Genomic DNA, 26,849 nt, shown 5'->3' on the forward strand with positions numbered 1-26,849 from the left:
TGTAGTACCTGTTCCTCTGTTTTAAGGTCTCCAAATTCTTGCATGAATGTAGATTCAGCAGGAAAACGCAACGGTTCAAGAAAATGAAGGAGGCTAAATAATTCTTCTACTGTGTTCTGCAGTGGTGTACCTGTTAGCAGCACTTTATGCTCCTATAAAAAAGGGGGGGGGGTTGAACTTGCATGAGCTTATACACAAGCATTTATTAAAACATTTTTATTAATTCTGAGTGTCATAACCTGAAAGTACCAATTCTGAGTATCAGTAAGTACATCGGTAATACACACAAACTGATTTATAAAAGACCAACAGTAAGTATTTTCTACTAGCTTTTCTTTAGATTTTTCTTTTCTGGCATCTGTGAGCCAGTTCACCTAGTTACAGCCAAGTAGTAAAGAAATGACTGAACAACTTTCCACACATATACAATCCCCTATCTCAATAGTGTGGAAAAAATACACCAAGTATATAACAAATCAAATCAGACAACTTATGTATCTTCTTCTGAGAATGCGCACCAACTAGTATACTAAAGTAAAAGTCAGGTGGGAGAAAAAAACCAAAAGTAGCCATGGTACACCTTATAGCAGATACACCCACGCACACACACAAAAAAAACCAAAAAACAAACAAACAAAAAAACCAACCCCCCCCCAAAAAACCCCAAGATCCATTGTAGCATTCTCTTTTAAAATCTTGCCACTATATCATGTAATACCTGAAGTATGGGATTAGACAATCATCCTATCTTAAATTCCACTACTTGCTTAGTAGTGTTATAACAACTTGCTTTTAACAAATAACTTGTTTAATACATTTTCTAGCTTCTTTTAAAGTTATTATTGTGCAAATGCTTACACGGAAACTATTTTATTACTAAAAAGTGATCAAAATCATAATCAAAATGGACTATAAGAGAGCATTAGCAGAAAAAGATTCTGCTTACAGTTAGTATGCACCCCATTTTAGTTCCTCAAAAACATACCAGCATCAGGTCTTAAAAATATATATATATTTGAGGAGAGTATCAAGAATGGTTATCTCCAGTCAGTCTTTTGGTAAACAAGCTTGTAATTTATTATAGTACTGTACCTAAATATTTTTATAGAAAAAAAGATATAGTAAAACCACATAAGTGAAATATAGTCACTCACAAGGTTCATTAGCTTTAGTCCTTCCAAGAGTTTGCAATTTTTGTTCTTCAGTCTGTGTGCTTCATCAATAATAACACACCGCCACTCAATTGCATTGAGTTCTGGACAGCCACCAAGAATCATTTCAAAAGTAGTGATAATGGCTTGGAATCTGTATGTACCTCGAACGATGCGGCCCTAGAGATTTACAAACACACACACCTTGTCATACTACCTTGAAGCTACTCAATTTAAAGATTTCATTGCTGAAGTTTTATCCAAAACCAGACATGAGATTTTATGTTACAAATTGTTTTATCTTCCCATACACATTTAGCAGGTCTATATAATTCTGTAATTAATACTAATGAATAATTGTCCATCACCAAAAATCCAATACTGTCTAACCAACAGTAAAATTCTAACCGCTTCTTAATTACAGATATAGCCATCTAATAAAACTGCTGCAACAGGAGTTCGTAGGTAGTACTACATTTTTAATCCCACGAAAATCTGAAAGAATGATTGACAGAAGAAAACTACAGTCAATCAATCAAAATATATGACTAATACATTTAGCACTCATATTGCAAGTAAAAAAAAAAAATCACTTGAGCCAGTGAGAATCAGATGAACACCTTTTATCTTATCTAACTGGCTTTACTCAATTGGTCTGACAAAAAGAATATGTCAGGTCTTCAATAAGACAGTATACAATAACTCACTAGAGAAACAAGACATCATTTTAGTGTTTAAGACTGTTCAAAACAGAAAGCTGTTTTGTCTTTAAAGAAAAACAGCCTTATCTATTTTGTAAAATAGCATGACAATTTAAAAAAATTACTTGCTTTATCCAGAAAACAAAGAAAACCCCCCTGCTAAAACGACAGATTTCAAGTTTTTTCATTTCAATTAATGTAAAGTAATTAAGACAGAAAAGCAAACTGTAACACAAGCAAGGTTAGTCACTCCAGGGAAGGGAAATTAATAGCTACCTAAAGGCAGCATAGAGCTTAATGGGCTACGTTTTCTTTCTTACTGTTCTTCATATTCAGGGCCCAAATGCAACTATCTGCATACACTTTAACACTTTAACCTCCACATGAATGTCAGTGTCAATGCTACTCAATTGCAAAACTGCTCAGCATACTGTAATGACATACATCTTGCTGCAACCAGTTTCACAAAACGTCCTCAGTAAGCACATGTTGAAGATCGACATGTAAAAACTCTAAAAACACATGATGGTATGGAAAATGACTTTCACTAAGACACATATGCAGATAACGTAAAGCGTACTTTTCATTACCACCATCTGAAACAGGTTTGGGGTAAGTTAATGGATACAAGTGACATTACAATACCTGGGAGTCCCTGAAGTACATTTCATACTGCTGAATCATCTGTCTGCTGATCATACTTCCATGATACACTACAACATTAAGGTCAGTCCATGTGCGAAATTCTCTTTCCCAGTTTGTTATAGTGGAAAGCGGAGCTATGATCAGAAAAGGCCCTCTTATACCAGACAGGAGGATTTCATAGAGGAATGTAATTGACTGAATGGTTTTGCCAAGACCCATTTCATCCGCTAAAATGCAATTTCGTCTGAAAGTAAGATATATTCATTTGTTATTAGGGTCAAAGAAAGTACAGTCATTAGAGCTGTTACTCAAATGGAAAATTTATAAAAACAAAGCTCAAAGATACCAGTTTAAAACAATAGTCAAAACTGCGGCACTGCAGAAGATGCTCATAAGTATTGCCCGTTTATGGTGAAAAAAAAGTATTTGGTACATAAAAACACTGGTTTCTAATCATATTTAGCACTTTCAAAACCTGAGAAAGGAAAGTTCCATAGGTTTCTCCTAAACAAAACACTCTRAAGTTATTCTTTTGGGATTATATCTGCCCTAATTAAAGGAAATTAATTAATCAAAGAGATTTCCTATATGTACACTCACCTTGACAAACCTGCTAGAAACTAATGAAGATTCCATAAAAGTCACAGTATAAGAGATGCAAAGTGTCCCACCTACACTCATACAAACAGAGTGCATCATAGCACCACTGCCAAATTTCACCCACTCTATTTCCAAAACGGAGAGAGATATATAACCAAATTATTACACAAACCACCACTAGGTGCTCACCCTCAACCACATATGTTCACTTAGGTGCTCACGCAGCTATGCAGTGAGCTGAATCACAGAACAGTCGGGGTTGGAAGGGGCATCTGGAGATCATCTGGAACAAGTTGCCCAGGACCATGTCCAGTCGGCTTTTGAATATTTCCAAGGATGGAGGCTCCACAACCTCTCTGGGCAACTTGAGCCAGCGTTTGACCACCCCCACAGTGAAGAAGCATTTTCTTATTTTGAGACGGAATTTCCTGTGTTTCCGTTTGTGCCCATTGCCTCTCGTCCTGTCACTGGGCACCACTGGGAAGAGCCTGCCTCCATCCTCGTCACCCTCCCATCAGCTATTTCTATGCACTGATAAGGTCCCTCCAGAGCCTTCTCTTCTCCAGGCTGAAGAGTCCCAGCTCTCTCAGCCCCTCCTTGTAGGAGATGCTCTAGTCCCTGAATCATATTTGTGGCCCTGACTCAAAATGACAGATTTTTTTTCCTCCAGATCATGAAACTATATGCCTAAACAGTATGCTCACTGACATAACCTCTAAAGAGAAGGCAACTGATACTTTGGAAATAAAACAAGCAGGAAGACTCATGAATAGATACTTAAATTAGATACAGAGGAAATTCATGCTTTGGGGGGGGGGAAAGAGTCTTGAAAAATGACATGATACCCTTCAAACAGTGATTATATTCTAGTTAATATATCACTGCATTAATGATCAAAAGTTAATTTAGCTTATAATATAGGAAATACAATTACCTACTAGTCTTATTTGTGAAAACAAGTAACTTTATTTGAAATATATATTAATTCTATAAATCATTCTGAAAGATGCAATGCAGCAGTGAAAGTATCATTTTAAACATCTTTAAAAATTTTTCATTGACTATTATGATAGAAACTAACACACAACAATTATTTTTCAGTTGTTCCAAGAATTCCTGTATTTTCTTAAGGGGGGAAAAAAACCCTTTTGTTCCTAAAAGCTTGTATTTTGTGTGTAAGCCRTTTTTTGTTTTAATTTCCTCTCAGTCATTAAATTGTTTTCAGGTAGGTTAGTTTTATTCTTTGAGGACTTGTTTTTTGTTAGTCTTGCTGGTAAAATACAGTTGTACACCCAAATGAAGAGAAACTTCAAGTTTTTTTTTCAGTTATACCTTTTTAGCTAAATGCAGAGAGGTTAGGATAAGTTTGTTTAAAACAGTATTCATCCACTGTAACACATTTCTTCACTTCATATTCTTAAAATTTATATTAAAAATATTCCATGCATATACCTATTGTACCAGTTGAATAGGAGCCAGTTAAGTCCTTCCAGTTGATATTCCCTGAGCTGATTGCCATTTTTATATTCCCTGGACTGTTCTATCTTCTTCCAAGAGTTTGGAGGTGGTCGGTCCTTTAAGGGAAAAATGAATATATTTGCAAGTTGGCACACACTTCCTTTTTTCAAAACATTTTTACCTATTAGTTCCTGAGTGTAACAACTTTGGGTATAACTATTCAATCTTAAAGACGGGAAGGGGTCCTTGTTAACATTACCTACTAATGTGTAGAAATCTGAATTTTATTGTCTATAGAAATGAATACTTTAAAAATTATTTTAAAATGATAATATAAAATAACTGATTTCTAGAACTAAAAGTGCAAATAGCTTGACACTGGCAATCTGAAACACCAGCTCCTTTATGCAGTAATGAGTCTTCAGAGAACTTGCTGAGAATCTTTAATGTTTCACTTTGGAAGCTCTAGCAACGCCTGCCCTACAACCACAGCCAGCCGAGCACTGGGGACTATCAGGATCCCAGAAGTTTGAGTAACTCTGGATCCTAAGGCTGTCCTGAAATGGTCTGAGCCAAGCTACRCTAAGTTACTGTGGTCTGGCCCGTTCTCTCAGCACCAGTGCTGGTGACTGATGTTCATCTGACCTCATGGTTAGCCAATTCAGGAAGCTAACACCAGCTAAAAGTAAACTTGTGGGTGGTTTAGTTCCCTGATTTCACCAAGGAGGGATCAGATGAAGGACAGTGTCAGCAAACACAGGATCATGATAGGAAGGGCATGAATGACACAAGAGGACTGTAACAGTATCAAGATACAATCTTTCTCACGAGCTAAAGGAAAGCTGAGAGATTGTATATATACTGGTTGCCCAGCTTGGAGACTCAACAGGGTGGCAGTAAGCTGAGTAAGCAACACAGCAGAGAAACCATGAATTTTTTGATTGGTGCTAGGTAGGACTCCAGTGGAAGACTGTGTCTTCAGGTAGCTTCTGCATTCCTACCTGAATAAACTGACAAATTCAAGCAAAATATTTTTAGTAAAAGCTTTTTTGATCAGCTGTACTCATAACATTACTCAGTGTTTAAAAAAGCTCATGTTTACCCCAAACTCAGGTGGCCCAATCTGGTAGCTCTGAATTCTAGATCTGAGCTCTGTATCTCTTTATTGCCACCGTCAGCATCCTCCGACGCTACCCCTGCCTGCTGYGGTAACTGTCCTTCCCCAACAGCTGCAGCTTCTTTCCCTCACCCACAAGCAACCATCTGGCCACTCTCCCACACCACTAACAGCCACCTCCAGCTCTCCRAGCTGCAGGCAGCAAATACTTCCTTGTACTTTCTGGAGCCTGGGGAAAGGGAGGGGGGGGAAACCCTGTTGCTGATGCTGAGATGACTGTCAGTCTTACAGTTTTACTTTAATCATCTTTTTCTTTCAAAGCCAAATAGTGCAACACAGATGTATAAACCTCTTCACATGCTGAAATGGCAGCATTTTAAATAAATACTAGAAAAATGAAGTGTTCATAATCTAAAGAGGCTAATCATGACTTCTGTAATTATCCATGGATGAGAAAGCATTAAAATAAAATCCAAAGCCTATAAATTAAAATACTGTGCATATTCAGTTATGTAAGGTAAATAAATTAGAACAAGTGTTGTACTACACCACGCAGGACATATGCCTTACTCCGTGACAATAAGATAACTTTAAATAGAAGAACTATTTTTTTTTTCTCCTACTCTATGAGACCAAAGATTCATAATTTAATGATAAAACAAATTTCCTCATTATACACATTTCTTCCTTTTAGCTAGACATTTATGAAAAGAAGAAAAATAAAAGCAGGAAGTAATTATGGAATCTGTTTGACAGATCTCTGCCAATTTCCTTCAGTGTTGAAACACAAGACAACTCTGTTCTCTATAGAAGAAAGGATGTTTATATTTTATTCTGTTTTCCACTCATCATAATGATGTTTATATTTTGTGATAGACAATTAGAATGTGTTGCTCAACACTCACTTAACAGCTCAGAAAGTCATAATACTTCATACTTTTCCCTAAAGAAAAAAACCCACACTTTTTAATTAGCAAAGTAAGTAACAAATCAGATGAAAATATTTATCTATGCCTACTTGAATTCTTTTTTCCTCTAGGTAACAAAGTTCACAGATGCTTTACACAGACTGTCAATAAACCTTATGTTTTAATACAAAAKTTTAAAGTTGGTAAAAGCACATCCAATTTGCCAAGACAGACAAGTAAATTAGGTATAATTTTACCAATCTTCTCGAGTCAGGCCTGGAAGCTTGCAACTGTTCAAATTCTTCTATTTTTGCTTGATCTACATCTTCTTTCAGCTCCCACGTACTGTCTTCATATGGCAATGAACACCATTTTACTAAATAGTAAATAACAGGCTGCAGGAAAAAATTCTGAATGTTATCAGCTTTTAATTTAGTATACAGACTGTTAATATGACTTCTATTTGAGTAGTTAATTTACATAAGACCACTGGAAACAAAACCACATTTTCAATATTTTTTAAAGGTAATCTGTGCTAATCTGTGTAGGTTATCAGTTCCTAGATTCCTTGGTGGAATGAGTGCAGTGTTTTCTATCTACTTACCCTTGCTTTCTCATATTCTGCTACYTGTTGTAGACCACTGAAGCCAAAGAGAAATTTCTAGAGCATGTTTTGATTCCACTTACCCCTAATTAAATCTTGGTCTTAGGAAAGTTAAATTACTACAGTCACAATGTCTGTGGAAACAGAAAAATCTAACCACAGAGCTGCTACCTACAATGTTTCCTCCATTCTCAAAATCCAGCTACATAAGATCCTAAAACAGAGATCTCGCACAATAAAAAGCTTTACAGGTCTGCTGTGAGACATATATGAAAATCTAGAAAAAAGTCTAAAAAGATGGAGCTAAGATGGATGATTTTAACTCAATTTAGCAAATAAAGATTTAGAAGCTAAATTAAAAAGTGATACTTCATGAAGAAGTAGGGAGAAGGCTTGTGTCAATGACCCTTTTTTCTAGAAGTGAAATAATGACAAATCTGCTGCACACACTGAGAAGTAATTCTAATTCTCATCCCTTCTTTTTGAAGATTAATGCAGAAATCACTGGGTAAGAGTTTGCTAATTTCACTACATAAGAGAACAGAATAAGTTATCACAGATATTCCAGCAGCCTTAATCAACAAACCCACCAGTCTTTTTTATTTGCTTCTCAGACTCTTTCTGAATTATGCCACTTTGCTTGATCATGTTTTATATATAGTTTTTAAAATTTTCTCATCTCATGCTTTTGTTCTGTAATAGTCTTCCAGAAGAGAAGCATCAAGTTAAAAAAAAGTTTTGATAAACAGAGGGAAAGGTCCATTGGTAGCTAGCAAAATGGCCCTGAAGCACTGATTGCCAAAAGCCTGGGGACAGTTAGAGAGGAGGAGGGAACCATCACTGGAGACAGCATTTATACTCTGCCTTCTTGTGCTTTCTTCAGCAAGTGACCACTTGTCACCATCAGAAAAACAGGACAGCACATGGTATCAGTCTTTTGTCTGAACTCATGTGGCAATTATTACACCAAATCTTTGGCTACTCTTACATATTAATATTAATAGAAATGGAAGCCACTGCACACTAATTTCTATTTCAAAATATATTATAAGTATAGGAAATCACAAGATTAAAGTGTCTCATTAAAAATAATCTTTGAAATTCAAAAATCATTAAGATTTTACTTTGAAATCCACTAAAAATACAACTACCTAACCCTACAGAGAGCTGTATCTTCTTGACTTGCTTTAAGATATATTTACCTCACCAGTGTCCTTGTCTTCACATAGAGAGACTTCTAATACCCGGTCTACTTCAACATAATCAGGATTAAAAGGTTCTTCTTCCATCTGCAATGCAAAATTAATAAAATCAGTTCCGAACAGAGAACCAAAAAAAGTCGGTATACACTAAGACTTAGTATACCCATTTTTTGCTGTACACAAAAATCTGATTAGCTATAAATGAATTTGTCAGTTGGAAGCTATTGAGGCTTTTGCACACACCATGAAATTTATAGAGATAACTGGCATCGAAGAGGGATCTGACATTAGAGCAGAAAATGCAGAGTCACTGAGGGATGAAGTGCAATAATTCAGCTGTGTCTAGAAGTTTGTACAGCAYAGAAACCACCCATACTAAGATAATCTTTTCCCTTATCTTTTCCCTGTCTTGGGAGAGAAAAAGGCTTTCCCAAGTCTTTCCATGATCACTAGTAGGTAGTTACCAAAGCATCCTATATTTTAAACTGTGCAAGTGAGGTCAATTCAGTGACTGCAGAAGACTTGCTCTTAAAATTAGATTTCTGTCTTCAAGAGTTTAAAAAACAACCAAACACCCCCACCTGCCACAACCCAAAACCCAGTCCTGATGTCTAAATTTTACTTCTCAACATTCAGCTGTTCAACTTAAAAACGAGGTATTAATCACATTTTCAACAGGGAAAAAGGCTTATTTTAATTGCATATTTCATACTCACATCTGCAAAAAAGTGAGCTCTTTGGGCCTGCCTTAGTTTGAACCGCTTTATTTTCTGCTGGATTCTTTTATCCTTTAAAAGCTGTTGTTCTGTGGCCCATTCACAGTGGAGATAGGAGCTAAAATTACAGAGATTAAGGTTAATATATTAGTGAAAGCAAAAGCTTAGTATGTATTTTTAGCATACAGTTATAACAGTATAGTTTATAAAACTGAATTTCACTCAGTAAGAGAACATTTTATCATTTAAGACAAAATATACTGTAAATGTTAAAATGACTATATTATTAGGTCTATTTACTCCTCCAAATAATCTGCAACATCTAGTTAAGGCAGGTTTTTTTGGTCTAGGATCTATAGAACTCTAAGGATTCACAAATTATTTTCAAATGACCCGAGAAGAAAAGCAAGTGCATTTAAAGTGAACTTATATTAACCAAATTTTAATTCTGCTACCTTACTTGCATCAGAAAAAATTAGAAACCCATATATTCAGAAAAAAAAAAAAAATCACTTAAAGACATCTTTCAGCGATGCAAAGTACTTAATGGACTGGATCTTTTCCTGTACTACACGTGAACTCATCTCTTCATGGGTCCTACTCAACCATACAGCTGAGCCAACTCAAATGACCAGCGAGGAGCTTKGTGAGCACGACAGCCCACATCAGGAAGGATCACACAGCTGACTGCGGGTTGAAGGGAGGCACGTAGGAGCAAAGCCAGAGGCAGAAGGAAGCATGAGCATGCCTTTCGGTGGTAGTTGTACCACCTCACTGTACCCCAGGTGAGCCTTTCTGAAGTTCAGGCTGGTTTGACAGTAGTCTATTTTCATCAGTTCTTAATTCTCAAAAGATAYAGGACTCTTCTCTAGAAACAGAGAAGAGCTACTGCAGGATATAACTGACTCTCAGAAGAAGACTCGATCCTTTTGGAAAACAAGAACTAAAAAAAATATATTTTTCTTTTATGCTCCGGAAAAATGTGGGCCCAGAGTCTCCAAAATAATGACATTCATTCAGCAAAAAACTAATGAAATTACTCATATATATAAAAAAAAATCATGAAAATTACTCACATATATAAAATTAAATGTGCTTGCCTTTGCAACCTCAAGAGCCGAGTAATAACAAGAGGATGGTTATGAAATGGAAAATAAGAAAATATGGAAAAAAGTTGCTTTTCTTTTTAAARCAGTAAGATCGACTCCCACATCAACCTCTCCTAGATGTATGACACTAAATCTAATCTATGTTCATGAAATATCTTAGATTTAAATTCACGGAATAGAACTTAACCTCAGGCATAGATCCTTTGTTGAATTTAACAAATATACATTCTCTAAGAATTGTGCAGCAACAACTGTCAGTTTATTTGTCAGTGTCCGCTTCAGCATGTTGATCATTTGTAAACTGTTAACAATATGATGCAGATTCTTAATAAATTCAAAATTAAATTTGTAAAGAAAAAAATCAAAGATGACAAAATCTGGTCATAAGTAATCTTCAAATAATACAAAACTTGATTATGGCACTTGTCATTTAAGTGATCARCTTCTTCAATGAAACAACTCTTCAATACTTACTAGTTCTTGTATTTTACAAAAAACTCTTCCATTTCCACTGTCATTCCAGCAGACACCTAAGAGAGGAAGTTCAGGGGATATGTAAAATGATGGACACAGAACACATTTTCAAATAAGCAATTTTATCCTATGACATTCACTTACTTCTTTCTTTATTATCCTAGAGGATAAGATTTTGTCTACAATTGCTGCATCTTCTTCACTTGGATTCTCCTATAAATGAAGGAAAACAAAGACATCTTTATTAATAGCAGTGAATACCCCCTGCAAACTGATCAAGCTCAAAATCTTCATGCACGAGTGGCTTGTTAAAAGATCATCAATAAAGGCAAGCTTGACTTCTACCAATAACATTCTCTTTATCAGACTGAGAGTAAAAAAAATAAAATACATTATATCTATTCCRTCTTTTATATAGGTGCATCAGTTTTATTTAATAAAAAAAGAAAGAAAACAAGAAGCAGACAACTATTATTGTCTATTTCATTCAACTGATATTTGATTAATACTACTTAGTCTAAAAAATACAATCCCATACTAAAGCAAAGTATTTGTCTCTGGATGAACAGGTTTTTTTTTTTTTTTTTTTTTTTTTAAAAGAAGCTAGGCACTTTCATATGATCAGCTTAACAGGAGGATTTTCCAGATTTATACCCAGAGAGAAAAACATATAAAAATACAGCACGTCTGGCACTTCCAAAAAGCATCAGCCCCAATGCTCACCTGCCAAACACATTTATAGTGCAAGCAGCAGTGATTTTGACGCTTTCCAAAAACAGACTCACTGTGTATGCCCTAAACAGTTGATCTGATGCAGCTGACATCCAGAATTTCTTTATACAGAGATGGAAGGATAAGGACTCTGGCAGACAGGTTAAAAAATTAATAAAAGAAAAACAACGGAGCATGTGTCAAATGCGATTTAATAGATCTCCTCTGAGCCCAGAAACACGCTGGGGAATCAGGCAGACCAGGGCCCTGCTTGTGAATTCCAGCAGGGCTTAGGTGTGAAACAGCTACTGAATTACTGAGCTCTGCCAGGACTGGCACTGTGGTTCCAGAGCTAGTGAGCCAATCTTTAAAGGTTGCTTACAGTAAAAAGTCGCCTTCCCTCCTGCCTGACTTGTTCCCAACCGGGCTGTCCTCCTCCCTCCCTCGCAGCTCTGGCACTCCTTCAATTGTCTCACGAGCACTTTTTTGCTCTTTTTTTCCTGCCACTGTATTTACCTAGAATGGCTCAACAAAAAATTTAAGTACCAGAGCTGGCACAGGTTAAACAGTGAAGTGCAAACCTGAGGGGGAAAAAAGGCAGGAGTATTCTTTTTCAATCTCAGTAAGCAGAGGCTCTCTCGCTTTTATGCTTCTAGAAGTCACAGTAAATACATATTAACACATGGCCTTTTGTATGCCTACACAGCATGACACATTCTTGAAGATATCCTTATCCTTAATTGTAACTTCAGTTAAATTGATGAACGTTTTTAACCAAAAAAGAAAAAAAAACGGTAATTAGTCATTACTTCCAGTTCTTAAGATCTTCAGCAAGATATCACATTAAATAAGCTATAGATTAGTATTAATAAGGTTTTCCTTCCAAATTGTGAGCTTTATTCACTAAACCCATTGAGACAACTGGAAAGTCGCCACTACAGAACAAGCCAGATTTTACTTACAACAAATAATTGTAAAGGCTGTTCAGCAGGTAAAGGAGCAGAACTCTTTTTGATTTTCACAGAAACTTTAGCCTCCTCTTCCGATTGCTTTCCTTCTCCTTCTTCAGCATACTTTTTCCTTTTAACTTGACGATTTGATCTTCTCTTCTGCATACAGTAGAATACAAAYGGAATTTTTACCAAAAACCTCCTCTAATATGAACTGCAGGTTTGGGGGTTTTTTTAAGCAATACTTTAGCTAGATCTAAAATCAAAGGCTAACATTTGATGGACAGCATGAAGCATGTGAACCGCAGAGGGATGGAAGCAGTCAAATACAATGTTTCAACCTATAAACCCACTAATTTTTCTTATGTTTTACATATAAACATTTGATACTCTTGTTTTTAGAGTTCAAAAGCAAACATGGAGTAATATTTCAGGGTAGAGGAATAAAGCTGAAAAATAACAGGTCTCTTGTAAGAAAGCATCTGTATTTCAAAATAATTTCATAAGGTAGCAGAAAATAGTAGAAGGACAGCGTCTTATTGTTTAATTCAATAATCTATGAGCAAAAGATATAAAATATGCTGAAGTGTCTCTATTAAACAACACATAAAAAATTATGAAGATTTTCAGAAAAAGAGAGATTATTAGATCATGATAAAGGTGATCTGATTGCTAATAATTTTGTTGCTTTTTTAACATTTCCTGTTCAACATATTGTCCTCTGCCTCAAGCTTGTTTAAAAGCAGCATTTTGCTTGCTTTGCTTTTATCTCTCTGGATCTTCCACTGTTGTTTCTGCAAGAGTCTGAGAACAAGCAGCTCCAGTTTGGAGAAATAATATTCTGCCTCTCTAATACAAAAATTTCTTCTCATCTCACTGCTTCAAATGCTTACACTGTTTTCACACATCCTCTCACCATTCAGCACCAGGATGTTAGACATCACATATTTAACCATTTTAAAACTGATTTCTAAACCCATCCACCAGATAAACAACAGAGTCAAATTAGTCAGCTAACCTAAAACCAACTAACATTTGAAAATAGTGCAACCTCCTTAAGAGAGCTGATCATCACAAAAATAAAATCATCAAAAGAAAATGTCCTGTATTAATGAAACTTATTATACTGAGCTACACAGCAAAGTGTTTATTTATTCAGCCACTGTTGGTTGCAATATACTATATTAATCAGTCTGAGAAGAACAAACTGTGAATAGAACAAAAAATACTCTGAGATCAGACACAGATAGGGCCGCTGGCTTCTACAGCAGATTTTACAGTAACAATAAAATTTTAGCCCAGGAACTTTCTACCTGGCCGTTAAATTCAACCTTTGGTCTGGCTGGCATCTGGTAAAATTAGCAAATACACTGGAAGTGTTTTAGTATGACAGAGAAATAGCACAGTACACACAATAGAGCAAAAATCAAGGAATGAGTATTACCATTCTTCTAGAGAAGCTGGGACAGTGTAAAAATGAAAATACTTATTCAATCAGTTTTCTACAATAATGTTGCCAGATTAACTATACCTTGATAAAAAGTGTTTTTTCTTAATGCAAAAAGAAACTTTAAGTTTACACAAATACCAAAATATCACATTATAGTTAAATCAACAGAAGTTTGCTGAAGGAAGTAGAAGTTTCCAAACAGAACGGCAGCTAACAGGACCAAAGTACAGTGATGCACGAAGTGAGAAAAGGAGGAGTAAGAACCAGGTTCAGGTTTTGGCTCATTACGTATTTGTTGAAGTTTACCAAACCTCTTGAGCCACTGAGAAGCATTTTCAATCCTTCTCACTACTACTTAATATATTAAGCAATTAAGAAAACTTCAACAGACATATGTTTTCTAAGATATTAATATATTACCTGATTTGTTTGAAAAAAAAAATCTGTGTGTTTCCCTGAACTGAGAAGTACAGGCATAAACAACTGCTCTAAAGCATGAAATTTAGTACCACCACACATTTTTCCAACAAATAGATCAATGTGTTTTACGAAGACACTTACTGAGAAACTAGGCATATCAAATGAATTATGAAAAAAGACCTAAAATTGCCCCCGCCCAGAGCGTAGAAACAGAAAGCTACTTGCAATAGAAGAAAAAAAATGATGAAAGTGTTTGAAAAATAAACAGAGAAAATGAGTTAACTAAAGCAACTGACATCCTTCCTGTTCTGCTTCTCCCAAAGCTAACGTGCAATGCTGTGTACCATTCTGCAGTGCAGTTTTTATCTAGCCCATGTCCCCCATCATCTCCACCCTCTGTTCCCTTCATCAGGCCAGGACCACCACGTGATCTGACGTTCCTCCCTCTCTGCCTATCCACACCAGAGCTGAAGATGACCCTTGGAATAGGACTAGTGAAAAAACAAAACAAAAAAAACCCAACAAAAATGAAAAGATCTTAGTTAAGACTTTTGCACTCAATCTGCTGGCCATTATGTTTATGGTCTGCTGTTACTGAAAACTATAGATAAGCTGCATACTTCAGAACCACCAAATCTGCTTTCAGGTTCTTCAAATAGTACTAAGTAGATTTTCCACATCAAGACAAATTCCCTGAGAAATAATTCATTCCATGTTCCCTTACTGGTAACTTTTACCTAAGACACACTATTGCCTAAATTAACTAAAATTCATTCAGAAATGGTTTCTGATCTTTTAGTTCCAGCTTTATTATCTCCAAAATACTAAAGGTCAACTCTGTACTTCATAATTATTTTCTGACGTTGTCATCAAATTATACAATTAATTTTTATTCTACAACACTTTATTTTGAATATTGATTTCATCTCTACAGATAAAATTGCCAGAGGATAAAAAATCTGTACGTTTTCTGGAAGAAATCTTACTTTTAATGAGTTTGCTCTAGAGCAGGAAAGTTATAATTCTGTTACTTTTATACACGTAAACAGGATATAATCTCTTACAAACAGTTCATATTTTGCCATGTATAATGTTTGCAAATAATTAGCTATGTTGTTATTAATTTGAGTGAAAAATGAAATTATTTAATAGAAACAAAAACACACTACTGGGGAAAATCAACCATAGCTGCCTGAGCCCCGATTCCATATTTTGATTATGTGAATAGTTTCTTTTTATTTCAATTAACAATGACAAAATACAAGAGATGCAAACAATTTGTGAACAGGTTAATATTATTGGTGACTAAAAACTTTGTCATTTACTGGAACCAACATTTATTTTACTTGTTATAGCCTGTTCCCTTTGAAAATCTTGACACTTCCAATAAGTAATTATTTGTTTCTCTCTCAGGAGCAAAACTGTCTGTCTTCCAGAGATAACCTACAGTGCTTCAGCATCCAGATTAAACTGCAGTTTACTGGATCATGTACAATATATATGCTATCGCCCAGATGCTACAAAAGCGGGACTCTAAGCTGTAGGATCTTCTGATTTTCAACAGGAAAAAGCAGTTGATAATATAAGGAGTCTAGGGGATAATATAAGGAATTTAGGGGAGACTGGGCTTGCAAAACTAACTGCTACTGCCTCATGATGCAGAAATTGCATCAAAATTCTTCTCAGCAAGGAGTCTACCTTCTTGTTTGTAGTGTAATAGGTAACAAGGTTTTCAATAGTGCATATATCCATAAGCCTCAAAATAATCTTGTACAGTTGAGTGATTTGTAAAAGAACATTAAAATACGCAATTTAAAGGTCCAAAGTTCAGCAACGTGCCACTTCGTAACATTAAGTATTAAGTAATCCTACAATTTGCAGAAATAATTTCAGTGTTGTTAACCTAATTCAGAATATTATCAGATAATTTCAAAAGTGTTCTGCTTGATATTTGAAAAACAAAACAAAGCAAAAAAAAAAAACACCCCAAACTCCCGACCCTCCCAGTCCCCTAAATTGTTGAAACTCAATGAACAAATAAATACTAACAACACCTGAACACAGGTCAGTTCCCAGTGTCACACTAACTTCTCTTGTTACAGGTAGACAGCATACTTGAATTACTTTATTACCATTTATTCTTAAAATCGGGAGCTGCAAAACCAAACAGAATAACTAACTGTCACTGTGTCAAAAGGAATATAACATTTTGGAGAGGGGGCAAAAAAGATCTGTAGGAATAACAACATATGCAAATTTAAAAGAGGAAAATTCTGGCTACTTACCTGTGAGTCTTCATCTTTCAATGACCGCCGTGGAGTCTGCTTAGCATCAGACAATTCATCTGAAGATTCGTTTCTTCTTTTCTGCTTTTTACCCAGAGTGATGATTAGCTTTCTGTTAAAAAAACAAACAAAGAAAACATCCTAAGCGAACACTGTATATTAAAGTTTACTTAATTTCAAGATTAAAAATAACACACCTACTAGTGATTTCCTTATTCTTTTTACTATAAAAATCAGGAAGTGCCACCAGCCAAAAAATGAAAAATATTTCACAAAAGAGAAAGCTACAACTTTACAGTAGTTGGTATTTTTTGCTACCGCTACTGAAATTCTCTGCAGGTAAGCAGGTATCTGACTATTTCAAACTTCTTTGTATCGCAGCTGTTTCAAATCTTTAAATAAATAAGGGAGATATAAAATCCAACATTTAAACTAATCAGTGACAGACATAAATTATCTGTATTACATCTTACTATCATCATTTGCAGATAATACTCATGCTAATTTTTATCTGCATAGTTATCTTTGTAAAACAGATCTTATTTTTTCTCATTAAAAATTCAGCTACGGACAACAATCTGATATTGTTCAAAACTGTGTCTGACATGACTTATTTGAACTTACAAATCTTGCATGCTACAGTTAAACTGAGGGAATTGCAAGAATACCTGTTTTTAAAATGTAACAAATAAATAGAGAAGCTATATTCAATACACAGTCATTTTATCTCTAAGAACTCTTAGAATCTCCTAGAATGCTCTAAGAACCAATCTTGCGCTGAATAAATTAGATAAATTAAAATGAAAAAGTACCAATTATTTCTTAGTTCAAATTTAAAGGTTATGCTGTAAATCATATCGCTTAATTTGTTTTTAACACATATGAAAACATTAATGTCAGCTATACTAAAATGTCAAAATAAATGTCAAAATATTTTTTTTTCATTTTTGAAATGTAATAAATATTACTCTTCAAATATGTTTTCACTGGAATAATCACAGAATGATTACAAACTACCCAACAGAAACACAGATAAAGACCTGGCCTAAAACATACATTTTACACAGTATCTAATCATCAGATCTGTGTAACCAAAAAATGAAGTTAACTGTACTGACATACAAGTATCTGCTGCCATTTTACAGAGCAAATTAAACCCAAGACAGTAGCCTTTATGAAGGCAATACATGTTATTTTTTATGTCAAAGCAGCTCAAATATATTGGCCACCTGAAAAAACACTGAGAAGGTAGCTGAAACATTTTTATCTCATTTGTTTCTCTTTGGAAAATGCCCAAATAAGAGAACTATCACGTATTTASTACATCCAGACTAACAGTCCACACAGAAAACAAAACTCTTAAATTACCAAAACACTATAGGTTGTTTAAACAACATGGCTAAAAAGATGATAGTCATTTTAAAAAGCAATTAACATTTCTACATGTTTTCTATATTTAGCCAAAGTTTGTTCTGTAGAAAGGTTAAAAAAAAAAAAAAAAAAAAAAGATTACTTCCACCTTTTGGTTTCCTAGAATGAATGGTGCGGTGCTGGCAAATTGAAGTTAAGCTGCAGTAAGCATCACAATTCTGCATTTAAGAACTACTGCTTGTTCAAAAGTGAATTCTAGAGCTCAAGCCCCTGCTTTGCGTTAGGTGTTCGCAGTTTAATTATTAATTATAAAACATTTTTCATAGTCACAGTAAATAAAATTTCAGAAACGAACACAGTGGTTTCCCTATTGTCTTCCAGGGTGGTTTCTTTCCATCTCTGATGAGGATTTTTTTTTTTTTTAATACTGTTTGATTTCAGGTATTTGTAAAACATGCTTCTTCCTGATAACAGACTTGGACAGTCCATTTACACCACTTTTTCCCCCTGCTTCGCTTCGGAGAACGTAAAGGTGTGTCATTAGCACGCGTCAGCTAATATAAGCAATTAGCTACGTTTTCCCCAGTCTAACGCAGACAGGGCACACTGTGATGCAGCTTCTGAACCTCTTGTGAAAGGGACTTGCGGACGCTTGAATTTAACACAGATTCAAAGGGACACCCGACAAATCTACGGGCAGGAAGCTACTGAAGACCAGTAAATTCATAAAACCGTACCTATCTCGGGAAGCTCCTGAAGTGAGTGTTTGGCGGTTGGGAAATCATTCAGAAGTACCACGTTTGCCCTGTTTTTGCACTCCTCCCAGTGCATCTACTTGTGGCCGTTGCTGGAGATGGGATACTAAGCTAGATCAATCTCTGYTCTTGCCTAGCAGAGACACTCCTGGACGCTCCTATAAGCCCCCGTGGGAAGAGGGTTACACAAAAGCATTAACGCACGAGTGTCTAATGGGGGGGACAGTGGAGCAGTGAACAGAAAGCTCTGAAAACTGAACTGAAGGATTCTGGTAGGGCACAGTGGAAGAGAGCCTGGCTCTGCTGGACTTTGGTGTGGCGCTGAACACTATCAGCAGACACGTATGCAAAAGGGCTTGCTTTAGTTTCAGACAAAAACTAAACCTGGGATGCAAAAACATCAGGCAAGCCAGAGATGTAATGAATACATATATGAGGGTAAAGAATGCACAAAGCATCCAAACTATTATCAAGTGAGTGGCGAGGGAAGCATCTAACAAAAAGAAAAGGAAAAAGAAAAATTGTTGCACGTGGAAAAGTAGACTGTATGGAGAGGGAAACCTGAAAAAAATAGGAATCACTTCTCTTTGCCCAGATCTTGAGGGAAAGGAATGGGAAAAAAACAATTCCATGTCTGATTGAACAAGAGCTATCACCAAGAACCCTACAAAAATTACATCTTTATTAAAAGGGATGTATTGGAATTCAAAACCTAAACTACAAATTCTACCTAGTGAATGAAGAATTAAGAAATATTGTATGAGTTCATGATAATTGACAAGATCAGTGTCTTCCTTGGCAAAATGAAGTGCTCTGTTGGATTTTACATATATTTCACGTGCTCATCTGAACTTTGCCCACATGTTAAGCAAGTGCAACAAGTTGTGCTGATCTGTAACTGTCCCCTGTCGACCTCTTCACTGAAATAACTGGACAAAGAGCATATTCAATCCAATGAACTCATAATTTTAAATTAATATTTTCCCCCAATAAATAAGATCATGAGTCTTCTCTTTCAGTTGGGGAAAATAAGGCAACAAAACCAGATGTATGTATGTCAAAGAGATAATTGTGATTTTCAGATATATTCTGTTTTTTTTTTAAATGGAAAACAAGACTGCTTTAGTAACAACAAAGAAAAAGGATAAATAAATATATTTTAATATTTATTTAATATTGGTATAAGTCAAGTTGGAAGGGATCTCTGAGGCACATCTGGTTCAACACCTACTCAAAGTCAACTTCAAAGCTGTTTTATGTTATGTAGGACCTTGTCCAGTCAAATTCTAGATATGTCCAAGGCTGATAGCTCTCTGGGCAACCAGCTCCAAATTTTGACCATCCTCTGTGTACCAGTAGATTAAAGTGCTTCCTAAATGCATGTTGCTATGTTAAGCATTTGTATCCCTGCAGCCTTAGCTTCATCTTCATTTCTTGCATCACCTTAGACTCGGATTGCTTCTGGATTCAAATAAAACAGTAGTAAGAAAGGCCCTGACAGTTCTCCTATGGGCTGTAGTGGTATCCTTTGAATAGCAGAGCAATGTAAGGACCTTCAGTTACAGCACACAGGCTACAGAGAGTGTATTTTGTGACTACAGACGGCTCTAACTCCATCTTTCCTCGCACACTTTTCCTCTCCTTTTCTTTAGTAGTACCATCGCCTCTTATCCTGTCCCTGCAGTCTTAGCAGGGAATTACTCCATTCCTCCACAGGCTGCTCCGTCTTACTTGGTTCTTGCAATCCCCCCCCAGCACTCCTCTTCCCTACAGGCTGCAGATCCGCAAGCCTCCTCCTCGACGTGGGTACGGATACAGAGCCGCTGCCACGGAAGGGAGCAGACGCACTGCTTCACTCCGCTCTGAGCCAGGGCCCAGAACCACAGCGCTCCCTCGTATCAGAAGTTGCTGAAAAACAGTCTGGTGCTAAAACCATCAGTTTCTATTAGTAAAAATGCAATCTGCTCACATTTTGGCCAGAAACTTCTAAAAAATCTGCTATGTGAAAACGATTTTCAGAAGCTGGTAAACTGGATCAATTCAATCAATTTTCACTGAAAAAGCAAGTTCTCTTCCTTACCAGTTTATAAATTTCTGCATGAAATCATAGAGATCCTTGGCTAAAATCTCTTTTTCCACACTGAAACAAACTGTTCAGAACAGAAGCTATTCTGTTTCTCTAGAAGAGAAACAGCACACTGTAGGCACAGTATAAATAATTTCACTATGCTCCACACCAATTTCACTTTTTCTTGCTTTTTAAAACCTAAAACATCTTATTACATAACATCTGGAAATACTATCATAATTAGAAAATGTAGATTTTTTAAACATATATTTCCTTCTTCTGTATTCACAAATTAAAATAAAAAAGTTGAGAAACCTATTATTTCTAATCCTTAGCATATGACTCGGTGTTTTGGGACCACAAACCTAGAAGACTTGAAGTACCTGCAAGACCACCATGACCTACAATTTGAGGAGCACATCTCTGAACTGTGCAGCTTCCTCCTCATAAATTAAAAACTTCTAAGAATCTGTTGCATCCCCCCTTCTGTTTAAAAACAGAGAAATGTGATAGAAGAGTTGTCAGTACTTTAAATAGCTTTAGCATTATGAAGAACAATTTCAAAGCCTTCCAAATAATAAACATGACAAAATATTAAAGAGAAAAGTAAAGAAAGATGGCAACTTTGTATTATGCATGTAAGAAATAATAAGATACTGCTGGACTTTGATGCATGCCTTTGATACATCATTTTACTTCAACTTTCTCCAAACAGAGAAACACTAAGCATCTAATTATTAGTGTGCCAAACAGCCACCTCCCAGATATTTTAATTCATAGTCAAATCATTTGTTATGTTACTAGCAATAAAACACCTACATTATCAACAGCTATGTTAGTATTCTTTAATAACTCAGTTAAAAAATCTTATCTATTAGCAAAATCCAAAGCAGATTTTCTCTTGACAAGATACAGTATCCTCTTGCAATCAGAGATACTGGTAGTATAAATAAAAGTTGTTATCATTTTACCATATGCTTAATAAGCAATGATAGCATACTAAAATTAGCCACTGTCTCGGTCTCCAGTTATATCTGCCATTAATACCTGGACTGTGCGCTGATTTTTAACACACTAGTCTAGTCTCAAACAAACAAGCAAACAATGCTTTCAGGTTCGTACTGAATTAGAATAATAATGCAAGAGAACAAACTAGTGTTTAGTATTTGGTTGACAAAACCATGCTGTTTTGCATCCATGTATCCTGCAAAAGAAACTGAAGACTTTGTCACTTAAACCCAACTTCCACATCAACACTAGAATTTGAGCGCAGCAAAAACTACGCCAAGGAGCCACAGCTCAGCGCGTGCAAACGCATCCCGGCAGGACAGGCCGGTTTGGAGGGCGCGTGCCATTCCTAATGGCGACAGAACGGGGAAGGGGGGTGATCTAACAGACCAGAGAGACGCAGTGGGATCCCTTCCCATGAGGCACAGATTTCTCACCCAACATTTGGCTATGATTTACCTGAAATATACTACAAGAAGCAACTTTGCAATGTCTGCTGCCCATGACAAGCATTTGAAGCTCTTGTATTTAACCTTAAATGATATAGCACCAGCATAACATGGGGATCATTTGCTTTCTCACATCTCCTGTTGCTAACCGAGTTTAGACAGGATTCAAACCATCTTACCAGTATTATATCAAAGAGTGATCACATAAAGATTTGCTGTCAGGCTCTCAGGTTCCTAAAATACTCTGTACTGTAAGGGTATATCTGAGACCTAGTTCAAGGCTACAGTGACATTCACTCATTTGAGTAGCGCAGCGGATCACAAAGGACTTGCTGGATTCATGTACTACATAATTTAAGGGTTAATAATTAAAAGAAGATGCATCATTGTTCTTTTTAGTACACAAAACAATCAACGTGTTTCTGATAACAGGAAACAGTTTTGAACTTAAAGGGCTACCTACCATCCCGAACTGAACTTCTGTAAATCTACTTCTACTTAGGTGTTGTTTTTTTTTTTTTTAATTATGCAGTGGGGAAAAAAAAAGCTTAAATGTAGTCTACTGATATTGTCCTTTACATCAGCAATGTGGAGCTGCTGCTTTTCATTAAGGCCATGATATTTAATTTTATGTCTGAGTAGGTGGGAATACAGTGAGAGTTATAAAATCTAAATGCCAATCTACTTTTCTGAACAACAGAATGTTCATGAATTCATCATTCTTCTACCCTTTACACCAAGTGGTGTTAAAGTACACTTTTTAGTTTAAATATGCATCACCTTAAATGGAAGAAGTGGAATTATAATCAATTAGAAAAGCCCATAAATAGATACAAATTCTATGCAAAAATGTTAAGCATTTAAATAGATTCCTAAACATCAATGCACTATGCTGGCTATCCAGAATAAGAAAAGTGGGTCTGCAGTTTTCACAAAAATTGTAAAATATGACAGCTGTCAAGAATTAACTTGATAAGTAACCAATGCATAAAACAAACTGGTTACATAATTTGATAATGCTAAATATATTATATATACATTCTTTTACTTTTCATAATTTGTCATACACTTAAAACAATCTTAGTAATAAGAATTCAGTCATTTGTCTTCACCAATGCTTGTGGCACAGCAACTTTAATTATTGAATCCAGTTCTAAATCTTCTGACTGAATTAATAGGTGCTATTTCTTTGACTTCAATAGATCAGAGGATTAAAATCCTTAATCTCTGCCTTTAGAACAAAACTGTAGCCTGCCTAGAAAGTAGTTGCTAGTAATTTATATCTAACAATGATAAACTGAAAAGAATCATGCTGTAAGTTTTTACTGTACCTGTAGATCTCATAGGAATCACTAAGGAAAATAGTTAAAATGAAGCTTGAAAAGACATACTAATTTATGTATAATTAGCAAGAAAAAAAATGATTGTTTAAAATCATCCTGTCCCCTAAATTACAACACACAGTAGCTGAACTTATTTTGATCCTAGATGAGGGCTACTCAATTTCAGTAAAAGCCGCACTGTATTATATCATACTTTTACGGACACATTTTTGCTGGCGGCTCCTGGGCAGTTTTACCAAGGTRCGTTCAGCGAGTAGCGTGGTGGCTCCAGCTCTGCCAGGCCCAGCACAGCAGCTGGCTACCAGCCGCAGCTGGGAAACCGGCACCCTGCAAACACTCCTCGAGCCACCCAGCACGCGCCACACAGTCAGGGCCTTTGCAAGACCCTAGCAAAGGCTGCGACCCCAGTCGAAACCAGAGTTCATTGTTTGAGTACCAGACTGGAGAAGGCACAACGGTGCTCACGTTGGATAGACTAGGTTTGATGCTACTGGGGATGTGAAAGACCAGATAAAAGTCATTCTTCTCAGAAAAAGCAATACATTTATGACCAGTCTCTGCTCTTCCAGCACCATACGAGCCTGCAAATGAAGTAGGAGTCCCCTGAAGAAGGAGCCTGCCTTTCGACCTTTCCTCGAAGCAGCCTAACTCCGCACCCCGTCCTGCACCGGCCTGACTCTCAGACTCAAGCTGAACTTGCATACCGAAGAGTTAATGCAAATTAAATTTGTTTGCTATAGAAATTACTGGAAAGAAAGATGTCATCTGGGATGGACATATCAGAGCGGAGGTCCTTTTAGAAAGGAAAGGCAGATGCACACAAACAAGTTCTCCCTACTTATTAGAATGTATTCTTGGCTTATTTTATTACTGTACACCTGTAACTAAGGTGTCATCAGTGATGTTACTGCTTGTAAAAGAACTGCAGTTGATAACAGTAGGTAATTTGTTTTGTTTTTATAATGGGACTTCTTAGTGTCTTCAGCTTTCAGGGTGCTTGCATTTAAGCAGTAAAGAAAATGTCCTGTCATATATATCATGCTTTTTTTTGTTTGTTTTTTTTCCCCTCGAGTTAATTAAAAAGTGAGTTTTCCCACTTTAGAAAGACTTCAAAAATCTATATTTCTAAGAGAAAACCAAAAGTTTTAATGAAACAAGTCATGCCTTCCCCTTCATCCCCAAAGCACTCATGTCTTTTCAAGATATTATTTTAACATGGTAAAACTTTCTCCCAAGGTTTGACCAACTAAACCAAATGATGATTCAATCATTTTGTTTTATTTTAAGATAATGGAGAAAACAAATGTAAGCCAACAACTTGCACATCCAAAACCTTAATCGTATTTTGATATCACAGTAATTTCCAGAACGTGCTTAGATTCATTAAAGAATATTTTCTTAAGACTTTAATATAGGAAGAAAGCATTAGAAGAGTTTCTTAGCCTTTTAAAACTCTTACTTATTACTAGATTTCATTTTTCTTCAAATAAAACAGATTCTAATAAAAAGAACTTTGGTAATCATACAATTTTTTAGCCATCTTTGAAAAAGCCAACTGTAAACATTCTACAGTAAATATTGCTTGTATATAAGAGCAACAGTTCCACTTGCACTTCAAGTAAAGTCTGGCAGGATTATTCTTTAAAAAGTAGTAATAATAATAAAAGGGCCTTTTTTAATTCACTGCTCTTCAAAGCAGCTGTATTATATCCTTCCTAAACATTTTGTATTTTATTTAACTGAAAGCATAAAATAGTGCAACTACAATGTAACACCATATGAAGCTATTCAGATACCAAAGAGTGAAGCAACTGGGAGCCAGGAAACATCAGATTTACAGCTGCCCACCAAACTCTACAGGCAGTGCCGAATCTGCGAGAGGCGGCTCTAGGCGCCTCTCCCCGCTGCTGGGGAGCGGGGCGGCTGCTGAGCCCTCGGCAGCCCCACGCGCCGGGCCAAGGCCCGCCTGGCAGCGGCGGGCGGTCAGCGGAGCGCTGCCGGGGCCTCAGCTGGTCGCACAGGGAAACGACGGAGAGGCAAACCTTGACCGATCAAGGCAAATGGACCAGAGTCAACTGAACTGGAGTCTCTCTACCAGCTTCAGGGTACTTTGGATCGAGCCCAAATAGCATGTTTAAAAATATAGTTTGGGAAACATCTTGTCGACTTGTCACTTCACTCTGCTTTGTGATATCTTGAAAATAAATCCAAATTAATGTGGAGAGTTAAGTGTTTCACGAAGACAGAAAACTGTCTGGAGAAGTATAAATCAAAGGTAACAGTTTCTTTCACTGTTCTGAAACAGAAAAAAAGTCATGGAAACAATGTAATATATTACAAGGATTATAGTTTGGTAGGTTTTGTTAATTATCCGGGAGAATGAATAAAAAGCACACTACGAGCAATTCATATAAAACTTCAAGAGACTGATACTAGCCAAACAACAGTGTATAAGTTTCCAGATTGGAAAGACACACAAAATGCCTATCTGTTATAGAACATCATTCAATTTAGGAATATGAAAGTAAAATTAACTTTGGAAGTAAATATCCCAAACCCCACTTTTGACAAGCAGATGGAGGAAAAAAATCCAGGAAGCAGCATTAAGGAGTATAATGAACATTATCCACATGTCAGGCCATAACTAGAAAGGAAGGAAATAAAGACCAGGAAAGTTCAGGTTAAGAACTAATGAGAGTTTACAGTAATAACCTTTATACTATAGGATAACTTCAATACATAAGAAAAGCACAAATCTAGAAAAATTGCAAACTAAATTGCAGAGAAATGAGCTGATTAAAAGAACATTCATTTATGCTTCATAAACATAAGAATATAAATATGTATGTGAGACATTTAATTCTGGACAGATGTGCCAGTTAGTATTTCTGTTATTGCAAAAAGGGCATAGTATTCCAAAAATAAAAATCACATCACAGCTAAGATTTCTGTTTCAAGTCCTACTTGACAGACTTAGCATTGGCAATCCCATGCTTTCCTTTAAAGCTCTACTGGAGAAGGGGGTTAGCTCCGAAGTCGGAAGGAGTGCCACCTACTGAATCCCTTGAATCCCTAGCAGCACTCTAACATCTTACAAGTTTTTTGGAGGCACCTTACCAAGGTACCAACCCAGCCTGACCCAGCCGAGTCTGCACAGTTTTTAAGATGGCAGATCAAGTTGATAGGACCGAAGACTACAAAGCACTTTGAATAAGAATTTCCCAATATACACTTTACCTTTGATACAAGATGTGATACCTACATGAATATTCACTTCCCCAAAAGTTCATTAAAGTTTCAGTTTCTTCCTATGCAGTTTATCATGTATACTGCATTGATGATATATGCCACAAT

The 26,849-nt window shown here is 36.2% G+C and overlaps 1 protein-coding gene across 9 annotated transcripts in view; it reads right to left on the minus strand.

Annotated features, from left to right (window-relative positions):
• The window catches only part of CHD9 (chromodomain helicase DNA binding protein 9), a 103,696-nt gene that overhangs the window by 32,363 nt on the left and 44,484 nt on the right, over positions 1-26,849 (minus strand). For all 9 annotated transcript variants that reach the window (XM_026068751.1, XM_026068750.1, XM_026068749.1 and 6 more), the window contains 11 exons: positions 16,502-16,613; positions 12,359-12,505; positions 10,830-10,898; positions 10,686-10,741; positions 9,103-9,220; positions 8,387-8,473; positions 6,838-6,975; positions 4,550-4,671; positions 2,498-2,741; positions 1,155-1,331; positions 9-152 (listed from right to left, as the gene is read on the minus strand). In XM_026068751.1, the coding sequence (XP_025924536.1) occupies positions 9-152; positions 1,155-1,331; positions 2,498-2,741; positions 4,550-4,671; positions 6,838-6,975; positions 8,387-8,473; positions 9,103-9,220; positions 10,686-10,741; positions 10,830-10,898; positions 12,359-12,505; positions 16,502-16,613 (1,414 nt within the window). The remainder of the gene's footprint in view (positions 1-8; positions 153-1,154; positions 1,332-2,497; positions 2,742-4,549; positions 4,672-6,837; positions 6,976-8,386; positions 8,474-9,102; positions 9,221-10,685; positions 10,742-10,829; positions 10,899-12,358; positions 12,506-16,501; positions 16,614-26,849) is intronic.

This window comes from Apteryx rowi, unplaced genomic scaffold (genome assembly GCF_003343035.1).
Source record: "Apteryx rowi isolate R43461 unplaced genomic scaffold, aptRow1 scaffold_28, whole genome shotgun sequence".
NCBI lineage: Eukaryota > Metazoa > Chordata > Aves > Apterygiformes > Apterygidae > Apteryx > Apteryx rowi.